The 19,192-nt window shown below is 50.5% G+C and overlaps 1 protein-coding gene across 10 annotated transcripts in view; it reads right to left on the bottom strand.

Annotated features, from left to right (window-relative positions):
* The window catches only part of ADA (adenosine deaminase), a 40,980-nt gene extending 22,188 nt beyond the window's left edge, over positions 1 to 18,792 (bottom strand). For 3 of the 10 annotated variants that reach the window (XR_004484896.2, XR_004484897.2, XR_004484898.2), the window contains exon 1: positions 6,138 to 6,297. Coding sequence is in view for 4 of the 10 variants with exons in the window: in XM_033433773.2 (XP_033289664.1) it covers positions 6,138 to 6,170 (33 nt within the window). In the remaining 6 variants the exon portion in view is untranslated. Of the gene's footprint in view, positions 1 to 6,137; positions 6,298 to 9,509; positions 9,726 to 18,694 lie in introns of those variants that run through there. The other 7 variants (XM_033433772.2, XM_004272885.4, XM_033433774.2 and 4 more) reach the window with 4 other exon arrangements.
* Positions 18,793 to 19,192: the final 400 nt, after the last annotated feature.

Here is a 19,192-nt window from a genome sequence, read left to right as displayed (position 1 = left end):
AGCAGAGCCTGCCACTTGCCCACCGTGCCCTACAGGTCCCAGCCCTCCTCAGGGCCTCCTGGGAAGCTGCCCAGACACGTTTCAGGGGAGGAACAGAGGCCAGGAGCTGCCTCCACAGGCGGTCCAAGCTCAGGCAGGCCTCCCACTGAACTTTCTGGAAAACTGAGACTACCCATGGAGAAATCTGTCAGCTCAGAGGTGGATGGGGACCCTGCTCCACTGGACCCATGCAGAGAAAAGAAGTAGCAGCAGTGGCCTCCAACTTACTGAATATCTCTTATGTTCTACATGCATCATCTTATTTCATTCTTACAACCAGTGAGGTGGGGACTTCACTCCCATTTTACACATGAGGAAACTGAGGCTCAGAAAAGTATCCAAGGACGCAGAGGCAGTGGTGGAGTTAGGATTTGTACCCAGGTTTGAACCTTGAGCTCCTGCTCTTCTTGCTCGGCAGGCCTAGCCTCAGAGGTAAATAATCCAGCAATAAAAATAGCTGTTTACTGGTTTCAGACCCTTTATTTCATTTGGTCTCCACCCCTGGGCAAGGGACACACCAGCTCCATGTTGCAGATGGGGAATTGACTTGCCAAGCTGAGCTCAGAGGAATTCCGTGACCTGCCCAGGGTTACCCAGGCCGACAGTGGCAGAGCTGGGTTAGAAGCCAAGTCCCTCCACCTCTAACCCAAGTCCTGCACGCTGCCACACGACCTCCCTGGCGCTTGCACCAGACCTACACCCGGCCTCCTGACCACTCAGGAGGAGAACTCAGCACCCTCCTCCCCTGCATTCGCTCTCCATGGGCCTGACTCACAGCGAATCTGACAGAACTGCAGGAAATCCTCCAGGTCTAAACAGGAAGCATCCCCACTCGCCACAAAATATTTCCTAAGCCCCCTTCAGGTGCCAGGCTCTGTGGGGACGTGGGGAAACATGCCGAGTCCTTGCTCTCGGGAGACGCTAGGCAGGCCGGTAAGGCCCAGGGAGGTGCATGCACTCGCCAAGGTCCCCCAAGGTGTCAGTGGCAGAGCCAGGACGGGGACCCAGGTCTTGGACTCCAGGACCAGACACTCCCACATCTGACTCCCGCTCACAACTGGAGGGGCTGTCTACCTTCAAGGCACACCTGAATCACACTGCTTCTCCCCAGACCCCCTGCAAACACACCCATTTTGTTTTCATCCCACTGACTTTCTCAGTTTCCTTACTTACCATGCCCCTGTCCCCAGCTCTTAGTTTCTTTAAAGCGGTGACTTTGTGCTATCACGCTGTGCCCTCAGGGCCTAGGACAGTGCCCTGCCTAGCAAGAAGTGCTCAGTAAGTGTTGAATGACTAAGTGATTGTTTTCTCCTCTCCCTGTCCCATGTCAGCAGTGCTGTGTCCTCTCCCTGCAGCAAGGAAGGGCTGACCTACCCCCTTGGGCCTGGCAGAGAACCCAGATGGGGCAGAGTAGCCAGGGTTGCTTGACCCCCCCAGAACCCGGGCACTGCAGTCAGAACCTGGATGAGCCACAGGTGCCCACTTCCCCTCTTAGCACTGCTCTTGGCATGGAGCTGGGCAGAACCGGAGGTCAGTGCCCTCATGCCACCACAGCCTCTCAGCTGACTTTTGGGGTGAAGCCAGGAGACAGAGCAGCTCCAGGTCTGACATTGTTTCAGTCACACGTCCTCCAGGCAAGCCTCCTCTGGGCTCAGCCGCATCTGGGCTCCTATAGCTCCGAGGTACAGAGCAGAAGGGGCCCAGCAGTCCCTCAGTGCCTCCTGCTGACTCAGGGCCCAACCAAGCTCTCTGCTGCCTCCGTGAGCTTCCCCAGGGGCTTCACACAAGGCAAGGCGTGTCCTCAGCCAGGGGGACGTCCTGTTGGGCAGCAGCCTCTAGGAACTTAGCACGGTTACCCCCATTTTCTAAGCGAGAAGTCTGAGGCTCAGAGAGATTAAGGAACTTGCCCTAGGGCACAGTCTAATGAGTGCCACACCAGGAGGCTGTCTGACTCTAAAGCGGGAGGTCATAACCACCACGGCACACTGCGTTCATCCTGCATGTGGGTGCTGAGTCAGCACTGGTAAGCTCTAAACGTGATTAATAACCGGGACAAGGCTGATCGACAGCAGCTGGCGTTGGCCTGCCCCCTGCCCGCACTTGGCATTTCATGTAGGGTGGATACAAATATGATTCCCGTTTTACAGATGGGGAAACCGAGGCACAGAGAAGCAACTCACTCAAGACCCCCAGAGACTGTCTCTTCCCCCAGCTTGCCGCTCTGGAGCCTCAGAACCCTAAGGAGTGTGGGTGAGCCTGGTCCCAACACTGTGGGTGAATGTAGGCTTGAACCTCACCTTGGCCGCCCTGGCTTACTCTTCTCCCCTGTCCAAAACCAGGCCACAGTCCTACCCTTCCCTGGCCCAGGGGGCACCCCCTAGGACAACAGGGCAGACGGACAAGCTTCTTCCAGCTCACAGGGCCCCTTCCCACCCAGGTCAAGCCCACCCTGAGGTCGGGTGTGCAATCAGGAGGCTGGCTGGCCTGGCCTGCCTCAGTGTGTGACCACAGACACTGCACTTCCCTTCTCCGGTCCTCACTTCTTCCTCTGTCAAACAAAAGGCTTCATGACACCCAATCTCACTCTCCCCCTCCCTCCCAACGGCCCCGGGCAGGCGTTGTAACAGGTAAGGCCGGCAGGCTCTTCCCAGCAAGGGGCATTTTTCTTTTAACAGGTGGCTCTGGTAACAGAAAAGCACCAAAAGCCAAGCAGTGCTAACGCAGTGGGCTTTGTGCGGGAGAGGGGGAGAGGGGGAGAGGGGGAGAGGGGGAGAGGGGGAGAGGGGGAGAGGGGGAGAGGGGGAGAGGGGGAGAGGGGGAGAGGGGGAGAGATATATGCAGGTGGAGAGAGGCCACCGCAGGCCCCCACCGGGGGCCCCAGGGAGGAAATGCACACCCGAGGGCCTGCTGCGCCAGCCAGGTGCTTCACAAGCCCTAACCAGCATCCATGTCCCCCAAGAATACTGTGACCTTGGCTTTGTCAGCCTATTTTACAGAGAAGGAAGCTGGGGCTCAGGGAATTGTCCACCTGGGCCCTTGTAGCTGCTGAGTGGTAAGGCAAGGATCCAAGCTCAGTCTATCCGAATCCCACAGCCACCCCAATTTACAAAGTGGGTGTAAATCAGCAAAGCGCTTAACAGCATCTGCTTCAGTCTTAGGTAGGTCTGGGTCCAAGTCTAACTCTGCTGCTTTCTGGCTGTGAGACTTTAACAAGTTCCTTCCCCTCTCTGAGCCTCAGTTTCCTTATATGTATATGAAGATAATAGGAGTTTAAAGGGCTGTTGTGAGCATTAAATGAGTTATTATATGCAAAGCAGTTAGAACAGTGCCTGAAACGGAGTAAACATTCAAATAGGAGAAAGAAAAGTATGTTGGACATTGAGGCTCAATTCTCTGCATTAGGAAGGGACCAGCTCACTCTCCAGCCTACAGCTTCAAGGCTGTCAGATTTTGTGTAGCCTTGGACAAGCCACTTCACCTTTCAGGCCTTAATTTCATCATCTGTAAATGGGGACGTAAACATCTGCCTTGTTGAGTTGTCCAGAGGATTCTGTGAGATAAATCACTGAAGGTGCCTGGTACCCACAAACACTCAAATGGCAGCATTGTTACTGTTCTTATAATGACAGGCATGTGATCAGCGTTGCTCTCGCGACACTGAACTCCTGAGGGCCATGGGATTTTCCAGCCTTGCCTCATGTGGAAACAGACTGATAAGGGCCACCCCTCCACCCCCCTTTGTGTTCAGGAAGCTACTTGTTGAAATAACATAATCAGAGCAGATAGGCAGCTGCCTGGGATTTTGCTACTCAAAGCATGGTCCACGGCCCAGCAGCATTAGCATATCCTGGGAGCTTGTGAGGAGCACAGCATCTCAGACCCCATCCCAGATCTCCTGATTCAGAGTCTGAACGTTGACAAACGTCAGGTGATGTGACTATACATTAAAGTTTGGAAAACACTGCCTTGCTCTGCCTTCTCAAAGTTGGCCAGTCCTGAGACACCTGGTGGTAGGTATGAGAAGCCCAAGAGCCCAGCAGAGGCTCCTGTCCCAGAAAGACCCACACCTGGGGCACTGGAACCACCACCCCCAAAGGCTTCTGCAGAGGCAGTTCAAGAAAGCTGGCTAGGGCATGGGATTTTTGAAGCCAGACCACCCTGGGCTCAAACCCCAGCTTGGCCACATCCTAGCTGTGTGATCGTAGGCCTAGTTAATCTGTTCCTCTCTGATCATCTATAACATGCGATGACACCAGCTACCTCCCAGAGTCATTGCTAGGATCAAATGAATTAATGAAGGTTAATGTATTCAGAATGGTGCCTGGCACAGAGCAATAATTCAACTGCATAAGCTCCAGCTGTTAATACTACTGGTTCTCATTACTGGCTACTCCACCCATGGGAAGGCAGGGAACCGGCTCTGAGATTCACACTCCTGGCTTTGCTGGCCAGCTCAGGCACGTTCCCTCCTCACAATAATATAAAATGTAGGACATGTCACGTACATAGTGGTTGACACTCTACCTTCCCTCCCAAGCATTGCCTTTTAACCTTTGGACACCCCCATGGCAGGTGGAGCCCATTTCCCAGGTGTAGAAACTGAGGCCTAGAGAGGGGAAATGACCTGCCAGCTTGAAGCAGAGAGGATAGGGTGAGGCCAAAAAAATGGGCATGATAATAATAGTCCCTCCCTCATAGGCCTGTTGTAAAAGTGTTGCAAAGACTGAGTTGGTGCATATAGCAAGTTCTACAGAAGGGTTGCCTATTATTTCTCTCCATAACCCCTATTTCACTCCCTGTCAAGGAGTGTCTACTGCCTTGGGATTCATATCAGGGTAAGATGATACCCCAGCCCAAGGGCAGAGGGAATCCCAAAGCAACAAAAAAAAAAAAAAAAAGGAAAAAAGGGGATTCCATGGCCATCCAGTCATTTGGTCTCCGTGCTTTCACTAAGATCCCGCAAGCCGCGCGGGTGTGGCCAGGGAAAGAAAAAAAAAGCCTTCAAAGGAAAGAACTAATGATGGGGCATAGGGCATCCAGGCGAGCTGTGAAGGAGGCATGGGGGATGCAGGAGCTCAGCCCCAGTGCCTGCGACGTCTGGCAGGGAGTAGCGAGCATTTGCCCTCTGGTAGGGGCATCAGAAGTGGGGGCCAGGCCTCACCTCCTCAGAGCCCCCCCTCAGCTTCCCCACCTCCCCACGGATTCTCACCAATGCTTTTCCAATGATATCTGCCGTCATCACTCACACCTGTTTCTCAGAGAGGTAAATTGAAGCTGATTGCAGCTCACTCCTTCCCCTAACCCACCCCAAGCAGTCTCAGCCCTACTAGCTGATTCACCCTGCTGAACAGACTCCTGGGCCCCTGCCTTCCTTGGACTGAATCTCAGTGCTCCAAAGCCCATTAAGTGGGCCCAGACCCTCCCTGAACCCACCATTCCCTCCCACCCAAGCTGGTGGGAGGAGGGACAAGGGGTTTATCCCCTGGGGCTAGTGGCCGTGGCTTAGCCCCAAGTGAACCCTACCGGGGCCCAAGGCCCACCCAGCCCCTCTAGTGTGTAGAGAGGGGTGCCCTGCTCCCCTCCCTCCTGTCTCTGGCATGGCCCACTGCTCTCACGGGCACATCCACAAACCTAGGCTCCTTGGCACTCAAAAGCCGTCGCAGTGTTGGAGTATAAAGCTGTTTCCGTTCACCCAGCACTCAGTATGTGTTGTCCACAACACTAGGTGCCTATAGGTGTAGAAACCGGGCCCCATTTTACAGCTGAGGTTCAGAGAGCTTAAGCCACCTGCCTAGGCTGCTCAGCGCCCGCGGTGCTAGGACGCCCATCTGACAGATAGTGAAACTGAGACTCAGATGGGTCAAATCAGAGGCAGAAGCAGAACTTGGAAGCCATCAAGGGGCGCCTCCGGATTCAGGACTCTTCCTGTCTCTTTGCCTCTCATTAAACGGCCTGGAGGCGGGCGAGGGCCTGAGCTGAGGGAAGAAAGCGCCTGCAGGGGCCCCGTTTGCTCCCCGGCCGTGGATGCCCCTAAGCCCTCCAGCCAGACAAGGACCCGGACGCCGAACCCCGGACCCCGAGCCCCCGCCCGCGCTCACTTTGGGCTTGTCGAAAGCTGGCGTCTGGGCCATGGTGCCAAGCGTGCACCCCGGCGCTGCTCCCTCCGCCGAAGATCCGTGGTCCCGCTGGGTCTATGGCCGGTCTGCTTTCCCGGGGGCCTGCAGTGATCGCGGCCCGCCAAGCTCTTCTTAATAGGGCCCGGCTCCACCCACCCCACCCCCCCGCCTGCCCCGGGCCCCGCCCCCGCCCCCGCCCCCGCCCCCGCCCCCTTGCCGGCGCCCCGCTCCGGCCAACAGACCCGCGCGGCGCCTTTCCTGGAACTCCTGCAGGGCGGTGGGGACGTACCCGAGCCACCTCGGGGCCGCGGCCCGCCCCCAATCGCTAGCCCGGGACGCCGGGTTGGAGGCACCTGTGGGCTCAGGCTGCAGCCGCTTGGCCGGGCTCTGCCTCCCGCCCGGTCCCTCCGGCACGGTCACGCTACTGCCTGGGCGCCTGCAGGGTGCCAGGCCCGAGCTGGAAGCTGGGAACCGGTGCGCTTCACAAACCTCGTGGGGCTCGCACTCTACCGGGCGAGACATACGCTCATCGCAGAATCACACAACGTAAATGTATAATCAGGAAGCTTTAATGGGGACCAGCTGTGGCCTGCAGGTGGGGGAAGGCTTCTCTGACAACACGGAGTTTACCAGGTGAAGGGGGTCGGGGTGGGTGCAGGTGGAGTGGAAGAGGGAAGCCGAGGTGGAGAGGGCATTCTGTGTGAGAGATCCCAGGGAGCTGGGGAATGAAAAGAGAGGAGGGGGCCCACGGCGAATCCCCTCCTAGGCATTTTCCCTTGAAAAACCGGCCCACAGTGCAGCCGGAGAGAGCCTGCAAGAATGTTCCCACCGGCGCTGTTCCTAATAGCAAGAACATTGGAAACACCCAGATGCCCATCCACAGGCGGGTGGGCAAATAAACTGGAATATTCACACCATGGAATATTATACTGCAGTAAAACTGAATGAACTTCAGCAGACAACGACACATCTATCTCACAAACAATGTTGAATAAAAGAATAAGTTGCAGAAAACTACATACTCTATGGTGCAACTTTTAGAATGTATAATAAAAGCGAAACCAAAAATACGCATGTTTAGACAAACATGCATCCATAGAAAAAAATTTTAAGCAAAGGAAAGATAAACACAAATTTGAGAAGAATGGTTATCTCAGGGGAATGGGTGGGGGAGAGGAGGGGGCAGGAGCTGCACACAGGTACATTCAGGTTATTGGTGGTGTTCCAGTACTTGGGTGGGATGGTGCTGCTATTTCATTTCATTATAGAATAAATACATTAATAATAAATAAGGGGGAAAGAGGGAGTGGGAGAGTGGAGGGCAAGGGGCCAGAGAGTCAGGCAAGAACTAGATCACATGGGGCCTGTGGGATGTGGTGAGGATTTGGTCTTTCCCCTGAGAGCACTGGAAAATCAATGGAGGGTTGTAGGTGGAGGCAAGATGAGGTTAAACTTTTGTTTGGGAAAAACATTCTCCAGCAGCTACTCCAAGTGTGGTCCTGAAATCATCAACCACAGACTCTCAGACCCCATCCCAGCCCTTTTGAACCGGAGTCCGTACTTGAACACCATCCCCCATGTGGTTCGTGTGCAGCTGGAGATGAAGCCTGGGCTTGCTGCTCTGAGGGGAAGCATTGCAGAGGGGCCAGAGGATGCGTGGGAGAGCAGGAAGGAGGCAACTGCAGGGTCTGGGTGGAGATGCCCATGACAGTGGGGGAGATGGGGAAAATCAGATGCAAGCTACCTTTAGGGTGTAAAATCATCTGGGCTTGTGTCGGGTTGTGTGAGAGTGAGGGTGAGAGCGGGTCAAAAATGATCCTTCGGATACATTGTTGAAGCCAGAGGGGTTTTCTGTAAGATCCTTTCCTGGCTCCCCAGGTCACTCAGGGTACATGATAATGGCCCCTGTTTACTGAGACATACTTGGGGCCAGGTTCTCAGGGAAGCTTCATCCCATTTAATCTCTACAGCATCCTGTGAAGTAGGAATGGGTCCCACTTGACAGATGAGAACTCTGAGGCTCAGAGAAAGGACAGCCCGCTTGGCACATGTGTTATACATGGCAGAGCTGGGATTTGAATTAGAATCTGACTCCAGAACCTTCACTCTCCTCCTTATTACTGTCTCCCCAGCCCCTGTCATGACATTCCGGACCCTCTCCAACATCACTTCCCAGCACATTCCCCAAACACTAGTCAACCTGGATGACTTGCTGGTTGGTGAAAAGTGACACGGTTCTTTGCTAGTCCTCCCATTGCCCGATGGAGTCTAATTTTCCTCCTTTTGTACCTGGGCTGGACTGAGTGACTTGTTTGATAGAATGTGGTGGAGGTGACGTTCCTGGACTTTGAGCCTAGGTCATAAGAAGTCTTGCAGCTGCCACTGGGACCTCTTGAACATTCTTTCTGAGAACCCAGAGTCACTGTGTAGGAAATCCAAGTATGTTGAGATCATCACACTAAGAGAACCCATGTATAGTCATTTCAGTCCACCAGCCTTTCCAGCATCTCCACCAAGAAACCAAACACACTAGTGGAGCCATGTTGGACCCTCCAGACCAGAACAGCTGCCAGCTGAATATGTGGAGCAGAAGAATTACCCAGCTGAGCCCAGCCCAAAGTCCTGACCTACACAGTTGCATATCTAATAACTGGCTGTTACGTGGAGCCACTAAGTCTTGGGGTGGATTGTTAGGCAGCCGTAGATAACAACCGCTGGCTCCAACACACCCCAGCCCCTCCAGTCTCTGCCCCTTAGTTTACTCCATCCTGACACCTGGAAAAGCCTTCTCCCAGATCCTGGACTATCGAGATTATGCTTTCCAAGCAAGTCAAATGCAAAGGAGAAAAATCAGGCTGTGTGCTGCGCATCTTCTGTTTGACCCTCCAGATGCACTTTCTGCCCTTCTCGCTACTGCTGTGCCAGGCAGCCTGACCACTATGGAAACACCAATAGGCTCGCTTGCTCTCTGACTTCTGGTGGGGTTTGGTTGATAGGGGGCACCAGCAGGAGATCGGAAGGTGGGAGGAGGGAGAAGTCAGGATGTTTATTCCCTCTCTCCCCCCACAGTCACTGGGTCAACTGTGTCTCTCTACCAAGGTCAAGGCTCCCAACAGCTGGCCCTCTCCACACCATTCCCTCTCCAGGTTCCCTCCTGCCCCTCGGGCTACTGCACTAGCCTTCATTGCTTTCCCTAAACTCTGCTCTCTGGGTTAGGGTCCCCCCAAAAGCACAGCTTGAGATAAAGATTTGAGCACAAGTAGTTTATTTGGGAAGAGATTCTAGGAAACATGGGAAGGGGAGGGCAGAAGTGAGACAGGACGTGAGAGAAGCTAATACATCCAGACAGCTTACCAGACAGGACAACTGGAGCTCAGTCCCTCAGGGGAACTCGGAGATGAACGAAGAATGTGTCCCAGAGCTAATCCAACTGAGGAGCGAGGAGGCTGCCAGGTTTGTCCACCCACTGTCGACTGTCGTTGTTGGAGGGCTGCTCCAGGATGTTACGTTCCTGGAGTTTTTAGGTTGCTCAACACAGTGACTAAGCTTACTTGCACAGTTAGAAAACACCTGCAGGGGAGGGAGAGAGAGAGAGAGAGAGAGAGAGAGAGAGAGAGAGAGAGAGAGATGCTGACTCAGGTATTAGTAGGAAGCAGCTGTTGCCACGTAGAGGTCATTGCTGAGGACATATGGGCAGTGCACTGACAGCTACACCTACCTACCTCTTTGTAAATAAATAATTTGTAAATTATACAAATTTAGTATTTTTTCAGCTTTACCAAGGTATAATTGACAAATAAAATAGTAAGATTAAAGTGTATGATGGGATGATTTGATATACGTATCCATTTTGAAAGGATTTTTCCTCATTAAGTTAATGAATGCATCCATCGCCTCACATATTTACCTCTTTTTGCATGTGAGAACATTTAAGTTCTATTAGCAAGCATCAATTATACAATAATGTTATCAACTATAGCCACCATATTATACATTAGATCCTCAGACTTTATTCATTTTATAACTGAATGTAAATAATCCCTTTATTAAACTCTCCTCAATTACTCAGTTTGAACGTGTCGCCTGGTTCCTGCTGGGACCCTCAGTGATACAGGCTGGCCTTGAATTTCTCCACATCAGTACACAGTGGGCCAATGTCTACAGAGTTGGAGGAGGGATGGAGAGATACCCTCCCCCAGATTCATTATCCACAAAGTACATCATCCCTGTGTGAAGAGAAGCGAGATCTATTTTCAAACACGCAGGAACTGTAACTCTCACATACCCTTCCTGAAAAAATCTAGGTCAAGATCTAACTCCAGTCAACAACAACCACCACCAAAAACAAACAAAAAGAACCCCACAGAACTAATGAATAAGAATACCCCAATCTGAAACAATCCTGGTCAGGAGTATAATCTCCAGTTAAAGAATTAAGTCGTGACAATAACATTGGTAACTTAGTACTACAGCGCTAAATATAATTGTTAAAGTTGTGAAGGGGAAAAGTTACATAATGAAAAAAAATCTGACTTTCAAGGCAGATGTATTAGGGTAACGGTAGTTACTGTGACACACAGACTGTTACAAATACCTGGCAAATATGCTTGAAGTAGAGTTCTTGTTCATGTAACAATTCTGGGCAGGCAGAAACTCTCCACTCAGTCCCTCTGAATCTACAACACGTGGGTCTCAAGGTTACCCTGGGGGTCATCTTTATTCCAGCCATTCAGAGGGGGAAGAGAGTATTAAGCAGTGTTGGGGCTTTTGAGGGGCCAGGCTCAGAAGTAGCACACAACCCTTCAGTCCACATTCAATCACCACAACTGGGTCATGTGGCCACACTGAATTGCAGGGCAGACTGGGAAATGTAGTAGTCCAGGCTGGGAAGGAGCGGAGAGCCCGGATGTGGATGAGCATCAAGCAGTCTCCGCTGGAGTGGGAATGCATCTTCCTGAAGGTAGCCCTTTTGCTCCCCTTCCCATAAGACTTGTCATCATCTTCCATGTATCAGAGTCATGGGACCTTGTCTAACTTCACCAGCCAGGTAGACAGTCTTCAAAGGCAGGACACGTTCAACTTCTCCTACATCTCCAGCCCTGACCCAGGGCCTGCTGGAGAGTAGGAGCTCGTTATATGTTGGTGGAATGATGGAAGGTGAGTAGACAATTCAGATCATTGTTCACAAGCTCCTGAGATATATGGGAAGCCTTCGCCTGAGCGTGACCTTGTGTCCAGTCCTATGAAGGGCTCAGGCTGCCTTGGGTTAAGGGAGGGCAAGTCAAAGCATAAGGGAAAGGATTTCAAGACATAGGCAAATTAATCCCTCTTAACCCCACACACTCATACAAAATATGTATCACAATAATAGCTCCTATTCATTGAGTATCTATTAGGTGCTGGTTATCGCAAGAAGGTATGTGCGTGATCTCATCAAATTCTCGCAGCGGCCCCATGAGGTAAGTGATTAGCTCCGTTCACTGGTGCAGAAACCGAGGCTCAGAGTGGCGAGACGTGAAGCTGGAGTTTGAGTGTAAATACGCTAGACCTCAACCTGTGCTCTTGACCTCTGTCAGCATCTGAAGAAAACAGGATAGGTTGGGCGGCAACCAGGTCTGGAAGAGCCCTGGGCGGGCAGGCAGGAGCCCTGGGTTTGCATCCCAGCTCCGCATCTGGCTCTGTGTGACTGAGAGTGGGTTACCTCATTTGTTGAGCACATAGTTCCCCAGCTGGCTCTGTGCCAGTCACAGGATATGGAGAGGAAAGTCCCATTCCCAAGTTGCAGTGCAGCAGGGGGGCCAGTGCCACTGGTTTGATACAATATGACAAGAGGGTCATTAAGCATTTCTTCCTCTTTGGCTCTGTTGTCTTCCTCTGAGAAACTCTGAGCAAGGGGTTGGGACGTCAAGGGTTGCAAACTCAAAGGCTGACAGAGCCAGCATGGAATGCAGACTGGCTCCACTGCTTCCAGCCTTGTGACCTGTGACCCAGGCAAGTCTTCTCTGAGCCTCAAATTCCTCATCTGTTGAGCGGGGATGCACATTTACATACCGAGCTCATAGGGTAGTGCGTATATATATATATAACATACCTAGCTCATAGGGTAACCCATATACATATCTAGCATATAGGATAACGTGTGTGTGTGCGCGTGTGTGTGTGTATATATATATATATATAAAACTAGCTCATAGGATTATATATATATGATTATATATGATTTATATATAATGTAGGATTATGTGTATCTATAAAATATTATATATGTAATATATATACCTTACATATTATATATGCCTTATAGATATTTTGTATTATATATATACCTTATAGATATTATAGAAATTATATATATATATTAGCAATAGAAGTGGGGATTGCTCAATGAGGGAGCAGATGCTCCAACTAAATCCTGCCGTGCTGAATGAATTCAGTGTTGCCAGATCCTCCAATTATTCAAGAAAAGCCAAATATTGCCATTTTAATGTTCAAAATGTGTTCAAATAGCTCCTGATTTTAAAAACTTTGTATGAGCTAAAGAAAACATCTGTGGGCCACATTTTGCCCCTGGCCCTGTGGACTCCATAACAGCTAAGGTCTCTGCTGATTCTCATCTTCTAGGATCTCTGAATAGGAAAGAGGACAACAAGGGAGGGGTTGCCCCCAACTTAAGCTTACAGGATCAGAATCAGATGCACACAACAGAAAGTCCTAAAATAATAGTAGCCAAAACAAGAAAGAAGTCTATTTCTCTGTCCTGTGAAAGAAGTCCAAAGGCTGGCAGTGCAGGCTGGTATGGCAACTCCATGAAGATGGTTCCTTCCATCTCTCTTTCTGCCATCCCTAGCAAGTGGCCCCTTTCCTCATTGTGCAGTATGGCTGCTGAAGCACTGGCCATCACATCTGCAGCCCAGAGAGCAGAGTGGAGGAAGACCATTTCTCTTATAAAGATACTTCCTGACTTGCTCACAACACTACTATTTATATAGTCACATGGCCACACCTAATTGCAAAAGAGACTGGAAAATGCCTTGGAGCTAGGGGGCAAGGTAGCTATCTAAAAAGGGAGATTCTGTTACTAAAGAAAAAGAAGGTAGTAGATATTAGAAGGCAAATAGCCTAGTGTGTGAGGAGCGCATGTGGCTAGCTGGAGGGGGTGTTACCAGGCAGCAAGCCTCTGCCGCCCACTTCACCTTTCTGCCTCATGTCTTTGAGTCTCTTTCCGACCAAAAGAAAATTAGAGAACAAGACAAGAAGAGGCCAGCTGAATAGAATAATGACAGCAGCAACTTACCAAGGACATGCTAGATTCCCGGCCCTGTGCTGAGCCTTGCTGTACATTCTCTCAGATCATCATGGTCCAGCCTCTCCCGAGAGGGAGCCTCCTGCTCCGGTGAGGAAGGGTCATGCCCTGCCTGTGCCAGCTGGGGTAGAAGAAATCCAGTTGTCCCACAGATGGTTACCCACCAGCCTTTCTGGTTTTAATTCTGCTCTGTACTCGGCCTTTGGAGATTTCCGGTCCCTCCGACCCCTGAGACTTTCTGAAGATCTTAAATTGTCTTGTGTCCTGATGGCTCCCCCTAAATTGTCAGGTTTCAACCTCTCGGGTTTCTTAAGTCAGTCCCCACTCACCATCTGCTTTCCAGCTTCCAGAATGTGGCTGACTCCTCTTATCTGCTGTCATCTTCTCACACGGTCTCTTTGTTCCAGCGGACAGGTGTGCATTTTTTTTTTAATGCCTTTATGTCCTTATACTGGAACTCCAGAGAACAGTGAAGGTAAATCTATCTGTTCAGTCTGCCACGTTTAACTGGCAGCCTCCAGCCTGCATCCTTCACTCGGGCAGCCCTCAGCAGTAGAAGGATTGTATAGCATTCCCATGCCAGCCCCCCTTCCTCCTCACCAGCTCCAGGAGCCCACGGGACCCTCAGCACATGGGGCTCTCTTTCTCCCCCTCTGAGTCGGGGTACGCTTATCTCCTGCCTCTACGTGCCCAGACCTGCTTCTCAAGGGCAGGGGTCTTGCCTCTTTCTTCTTTGCACTTAGACAGGACTGGGCAAGCCCGTGGCAGGTGGCTATGAGTCTCTGGTGTGGCTCATTCCTGAGAAGTCGGGGTGGGCTTTAATGAGTTAAAATTCAAAGCTGGGGGTGTGAGTCAGTCATTTCTAAATTGGAACATCAGAGTAAATCTCCTCCCAAGGGTATATCCCCACTGTGTTTACAATGGAGTCCAAAGTCAGCACTCACGGGGAAAACCTGATAGAGTGCCCTCGTTCTTGTAAACCCCTTAGGAAGGTGCTGAGGTGGAGACACACTGCTGCTGGGTGAATCTGACACAGCTGGCACGTCCTCCAGGGTTTCCTCCCCACATCTTGCTTAAGTGCCCACAGGAGATCCTTGTTTGGGTTCAGAAACCATGTTGTATGAACAATACGCATCCCCAGACCCCAGAATCCCCCTCAGTGGGTCCTGATGCTCACAATACTCATAAGAGAAGAGGCACATGGTCCCCAAGAACTAGGGTGAGCATCCGTCCCAGCTGGATGGGCCGGATGAGTTTTCTAGGATGCAGGAGTTCCAGTGCTGAATCCAGGACAGTACCAGGGCAACCTGGATGGCTGGGTTACCATCAAGAACACCTGCGGCAGCAGGTTTGCTCCTTGTATGCCCTCCTGGGTGTGTACTTGTTGCACATGAGGCTTAAAATGGTTATTTTCTGTTTCCCACCCACCCCACCCCCACCTTGCCTAGCAAGGCAGATGGTGGAGTGGTTCAGAGAGTTCTAGAACTGGGATGCCTGGGTCCAAACGCCAGCTCCAACACCAGCTGTGAAGCAAGTCACTTCACCTCTCTCTGCCTCGGTTTCCTCATCTATAAAATGGGAAGAAGAATCTTAAGTTCTACCCCATAGGGTTATTGCAAGGATTAAGTGGGTTAATGGATGTAAAGCACTTAGAATGTATAAGTGCCCCAATTCCTTATCTAAAACACCGATGTCTCAGGGCCCTCATGCATTTTGGGATTTGGGGAGTTTGGGGGTTTTTGAAAGCACATGCCATATGTTATAGTGAGACACTAGCGGTGGGGGGATGAAATTAGGAGTTTGGGATTAATACATACACACTACTATATATAAAATAGATAACCAACAGGGACGTACTATATAGCACAGGGATCTCTACTCAGTATTCTGTAATAACCTATATGGGAAAAGAATCTGAAAAAGAATGGACATATGTATATGTATAACTGAACAATGTTGCTGTATAACCTGAAACTAATACAACATTGTAAATCAACTATACCCCAATATAAAATAAAAAACTTAAAAAAAAGATATTAGTTGAGGGTCTGGGTTAGCATACCATAATTAAACACATTAATATCTCTGCAGAGAATAACGTATGCATATTCATACAACTGCTCAGGTTGGGTTTTTGCCACCAAATGAGTTTGGGTGCTAAAATTATTTTGCTCAGACTTTCTGTCTCCCACCAGAAAGTTGAGTAAGGTATTGTAGGCCTCTGTAAGGGTTTGTGTTATTAGTGTTTAATGCACATCCGGTGTAACTGCTATGTAATCACTTCTTGAGAGCAGCTCAGAGCTTTTGTGCCCAAGGCTCTTTTGGGTTCATGGAGTTTTCAAGCAAAGCCTTTCTGCATCAACAGCTCTGAACACACTTCACAGACAGAGGGGACTCTCTTTTCTTCTTTCTCTACCCGGGCCCTCAACTTAGTGATTTCTCTCTGTTCCTTTCAATATAGCGGCAGTGGAGGGGGAGTGTTGGATGCAAATTCAAGTCTCCAAGACCCTTTCCCAGTCCGAGCTGGGGAAGACAGCTGGCCCTCAGTGGAGGAGGGGAGGGTAAGCCTTGGAGAAGGTATGAGCTAACGATGCTTCTGGCAAAGCTGCCGTGGGATCCAGGCGGGAGTCTGGTCTGGGTAGGCGAGATCATGGAGCCCAAGAAGGATCTGCGGCTTCTCAGCCGCCCCTGGGTATCCACAATCGTCTCCACGGCAGATGCTGCCTCCCTTGCAGGAAAGCGTGGGAAGGGATGCCGGGAAGTTTCCTCAGGTGAGGTGCGTTTTCTCCGAGCCCTCCAGAAAACGTATGTTTGACAGGTGCTCAAGGTATTAGGGAATTAGAGTGACTGAGGGGGAGGCGAAGCCCCAGCCCAGCCCAGCCACTAAGAGAGGGCTCACCGGCCATGGCCGCTGAGCCTGCGCGTCCGGAGCCTGTGCTCCGCAACGGGAGAGGCCACAACAGTGAGAGGCCCGCGTACGGCAAAAAAAAAAAAAAAAAGAGAGAGAGAGAGGGCTCACCGGGATGGCTCTGTCCACACCTCACAGGGTTCCCTCCCAGCCCTCACCACTTGGACATTCCTGGCACAGCTACCTCAACATGGGATGTTAATTTGCAGATTCATTTCTTTCGGGATTTGACTGTCTGGGAGGGAGAATTCGTTCCTGCTTCTTGTCAGTGGAGCTCAGGCAATCAAGGACACGGGCCCTTTCCCTAGAGGGAGAGGGACGGGGACCATTAGAGTCAGGCTTCTGAACCAGACCTGCAGACCCAGCTCCTCACTGCCTGTCGGGCATTTCTAAGCCTTATGCCAACTGGAGTCACAGGGGAGTCAGGGTTTCCCTTCCTCTTTTCACCCCCTCCACCATCTGGGGTGCCCCCTCTCCGTCTTGGCCACCTAACTCCCCCTCCACCCCAAAAGGGCCTTAGACTTGGAACAGCTCCCTCTTTTGTCACTTCCTAAGAAAGATCTCAAGGAAGAAGACTGGAGTAGGAATTAGGAGACTTCAGTCCAAGTTTCAGCTCTATCCCCAACATCCTGTGACCTGAAGCTGGCCCCCTGTCCCCTCTGTGCCTCAATTTCCCCATATGTTTGAGAGAGAGATTGAATGTGAGCAGAAGCTGCAAAATCAAATATCTCTAGAAGCCAGGCAGACTGAGAGCAGGGATCAGGTGAGCTAGAAAACGCCAGCTAGACTGAAGGGCACAACAGCTACAAAAGTCCAGCTCATCATTGTCACGTAGAAAAGTAAGCCCTGTGTTGCCAGATTTGGGAGTTTTCAAGAGAAGATGTATTAGTCAGGATAGGCTGCTGTAACAAAAAATCCCAAAGCACATGGCCTTAATATTGTAAAGATGTGTTTCCTGTTCCCACCATAGTCCAATGTGGAGGCTCCACACAGCCATGGATGAGCCCCGTTCCTTTCATCTTTGGCTCTGCCATCTCCTAAGGCCTAGGAGTCTCCCCTGGATCTTCTGCACCTGCCCCACAGACCCAGAAAAGAGTGTGGAGGATTGGGAGGGAAGTTTTAGGAACTGGGCACGAAGTGCTACGTATTACTTCTGCCCACATTCCACTGGCTAGAATGTAATCACATGATCATCGTAACCGCAAGGGAGGCTGGGAAACAGAGTCTTGCTCTGTGCAGGGAAGAACAGGGTATGGGTTTGGAGAAAGGTAGACTTTTGGTGAAAGTCTCTGCCACAAGATGAAAATCTAGATTTTATGTGAAACCTAATTTTTAAATATTGACAAGTAATTTAAAAAATTTTAAAGATATTATGTGGATTAAACAAAGCCTTCTTATGAACTGTATAGCCCACATGCTACGTCTGTGACCACTAGGTTAGAGGGTCTCATCTTGCCCAAATGAGCTATGCTTCTACAGGGATGGGCCATTGATTGGTGAGATGGCTGTTTTCATTTACTCACTCACATGTTCACACAGTCATTCAACAAACGTCTGTTGAAATCCTACTCCATGCCAGACCTTGTGATAGGCAGTGAGGATACAAGAACAACAACAACGAAAAAAACCCCATTCCTTCCCTTGAGGAGCTCACAGTTGTTTTTACCCCTGGGTAGAAAATAGTGTTCAATTTTTAAAACGTAATTTTAGACTCATTTGCCATTGTACTACATTTTAACAGAGGAGCATTCCTTAACAGGAAAAAATGGCTTCCTGGGGGGAATTCTAGGTTAAGGACTAATAGGGAGAGCAGTAAGCAGAGCCAGGAGCCCTGATTGGAATATCCCCTCCAAGCTTTACCATATGGGTGGGCTCAAGTAAGTGGTTTCTCCTGGCTGAGCCTCAGTCTCCACCTCCGTGAAATGGGGATGGTAGTACCTATTTTTCAGGGCATCGGGGAAACAAGAGAAGCAGGTAGCAAAGCTGAGCTTGGTGCCTGGCACACAGTAGATGCATTACCCCTTGTCCCCCAGTGGTCACTGTGGTGAGCCAGGGGTGACTGCTTTGGGACAGTCAGTGTCCCAGCATCTCCCTTAATTCCCAGCTAGCGTTTACTGGGTGTGACCCTGGGCCAGGCCCTGTGCTGGGTGCTGGGGATACTTGGTGAGAAAGGAATGGCCCACCGAGAGGAATTCATAATCCAGAGGCAGCCACCTTCTGACCTCTGTGCGTGTGAGGCTCACCCGTGACAGAGGTGTGCCCTTCATCCCCTCAAATCAAGAGGCAGGTGGGAGGGCAGAAGACATGCTCAGTCCGGAGTTACTTTACCATAACAAGCAGGTTGGTCATCTTGGTTGACATCAGTCAAGAAGAAGCAACAGCAGAAGCTTTGGAAGGACCCTCAAGGGACTGGGGTGTGGATGGGGGCTTGAGACAGGCTCAGGCTGGAGAGAGAAAGAAAGGGTTCTGCTTAGACCCTGGTTCACAAAGAGAGCCCTGCACAGGCTTTGAAAACAAACATATGCTTACCAAAGGGGACACATGGAGGGAGGGATAAATCAGGAGTTAGGGATTAACATATACACACTACTATATATAAAATAGATAATCAACAAGGACCTACTGTATAGCACAGGGAACTCTACTCAATATTCTCTAATAATCTATATGGAAAAAGAATCTGAAAAAGAATGGCTATATGTATAACTGAATCACTTAGCTGTACCCCTGAAACTAACACAACACTGTAAATCAACTATACTCCAATATAAAATAAAAATTAAATTCAAACAAGCCAAAACCAAAGAGAGCCCTGCAACTTGGTGC

Source organism: Orcinus orca, chromosome 16 (genome assembly GCF_937001465.1).
Source record: "Orcinus orca chromosome 16, mOrcOrc1.1, whole genome shotgun sequence".
In the NCBI taxonomy this organism is placed as follows: Eukaryota; Metazoa; Chordata; class Mammalia; order Artiodactyla; family Delphinidae; genus Orcinus; species Orcinus orca.
Note: the sequence above shows the minus strand (reverse complement) of the source record. Positions and strands in the feature narration are given on the sequence as shown.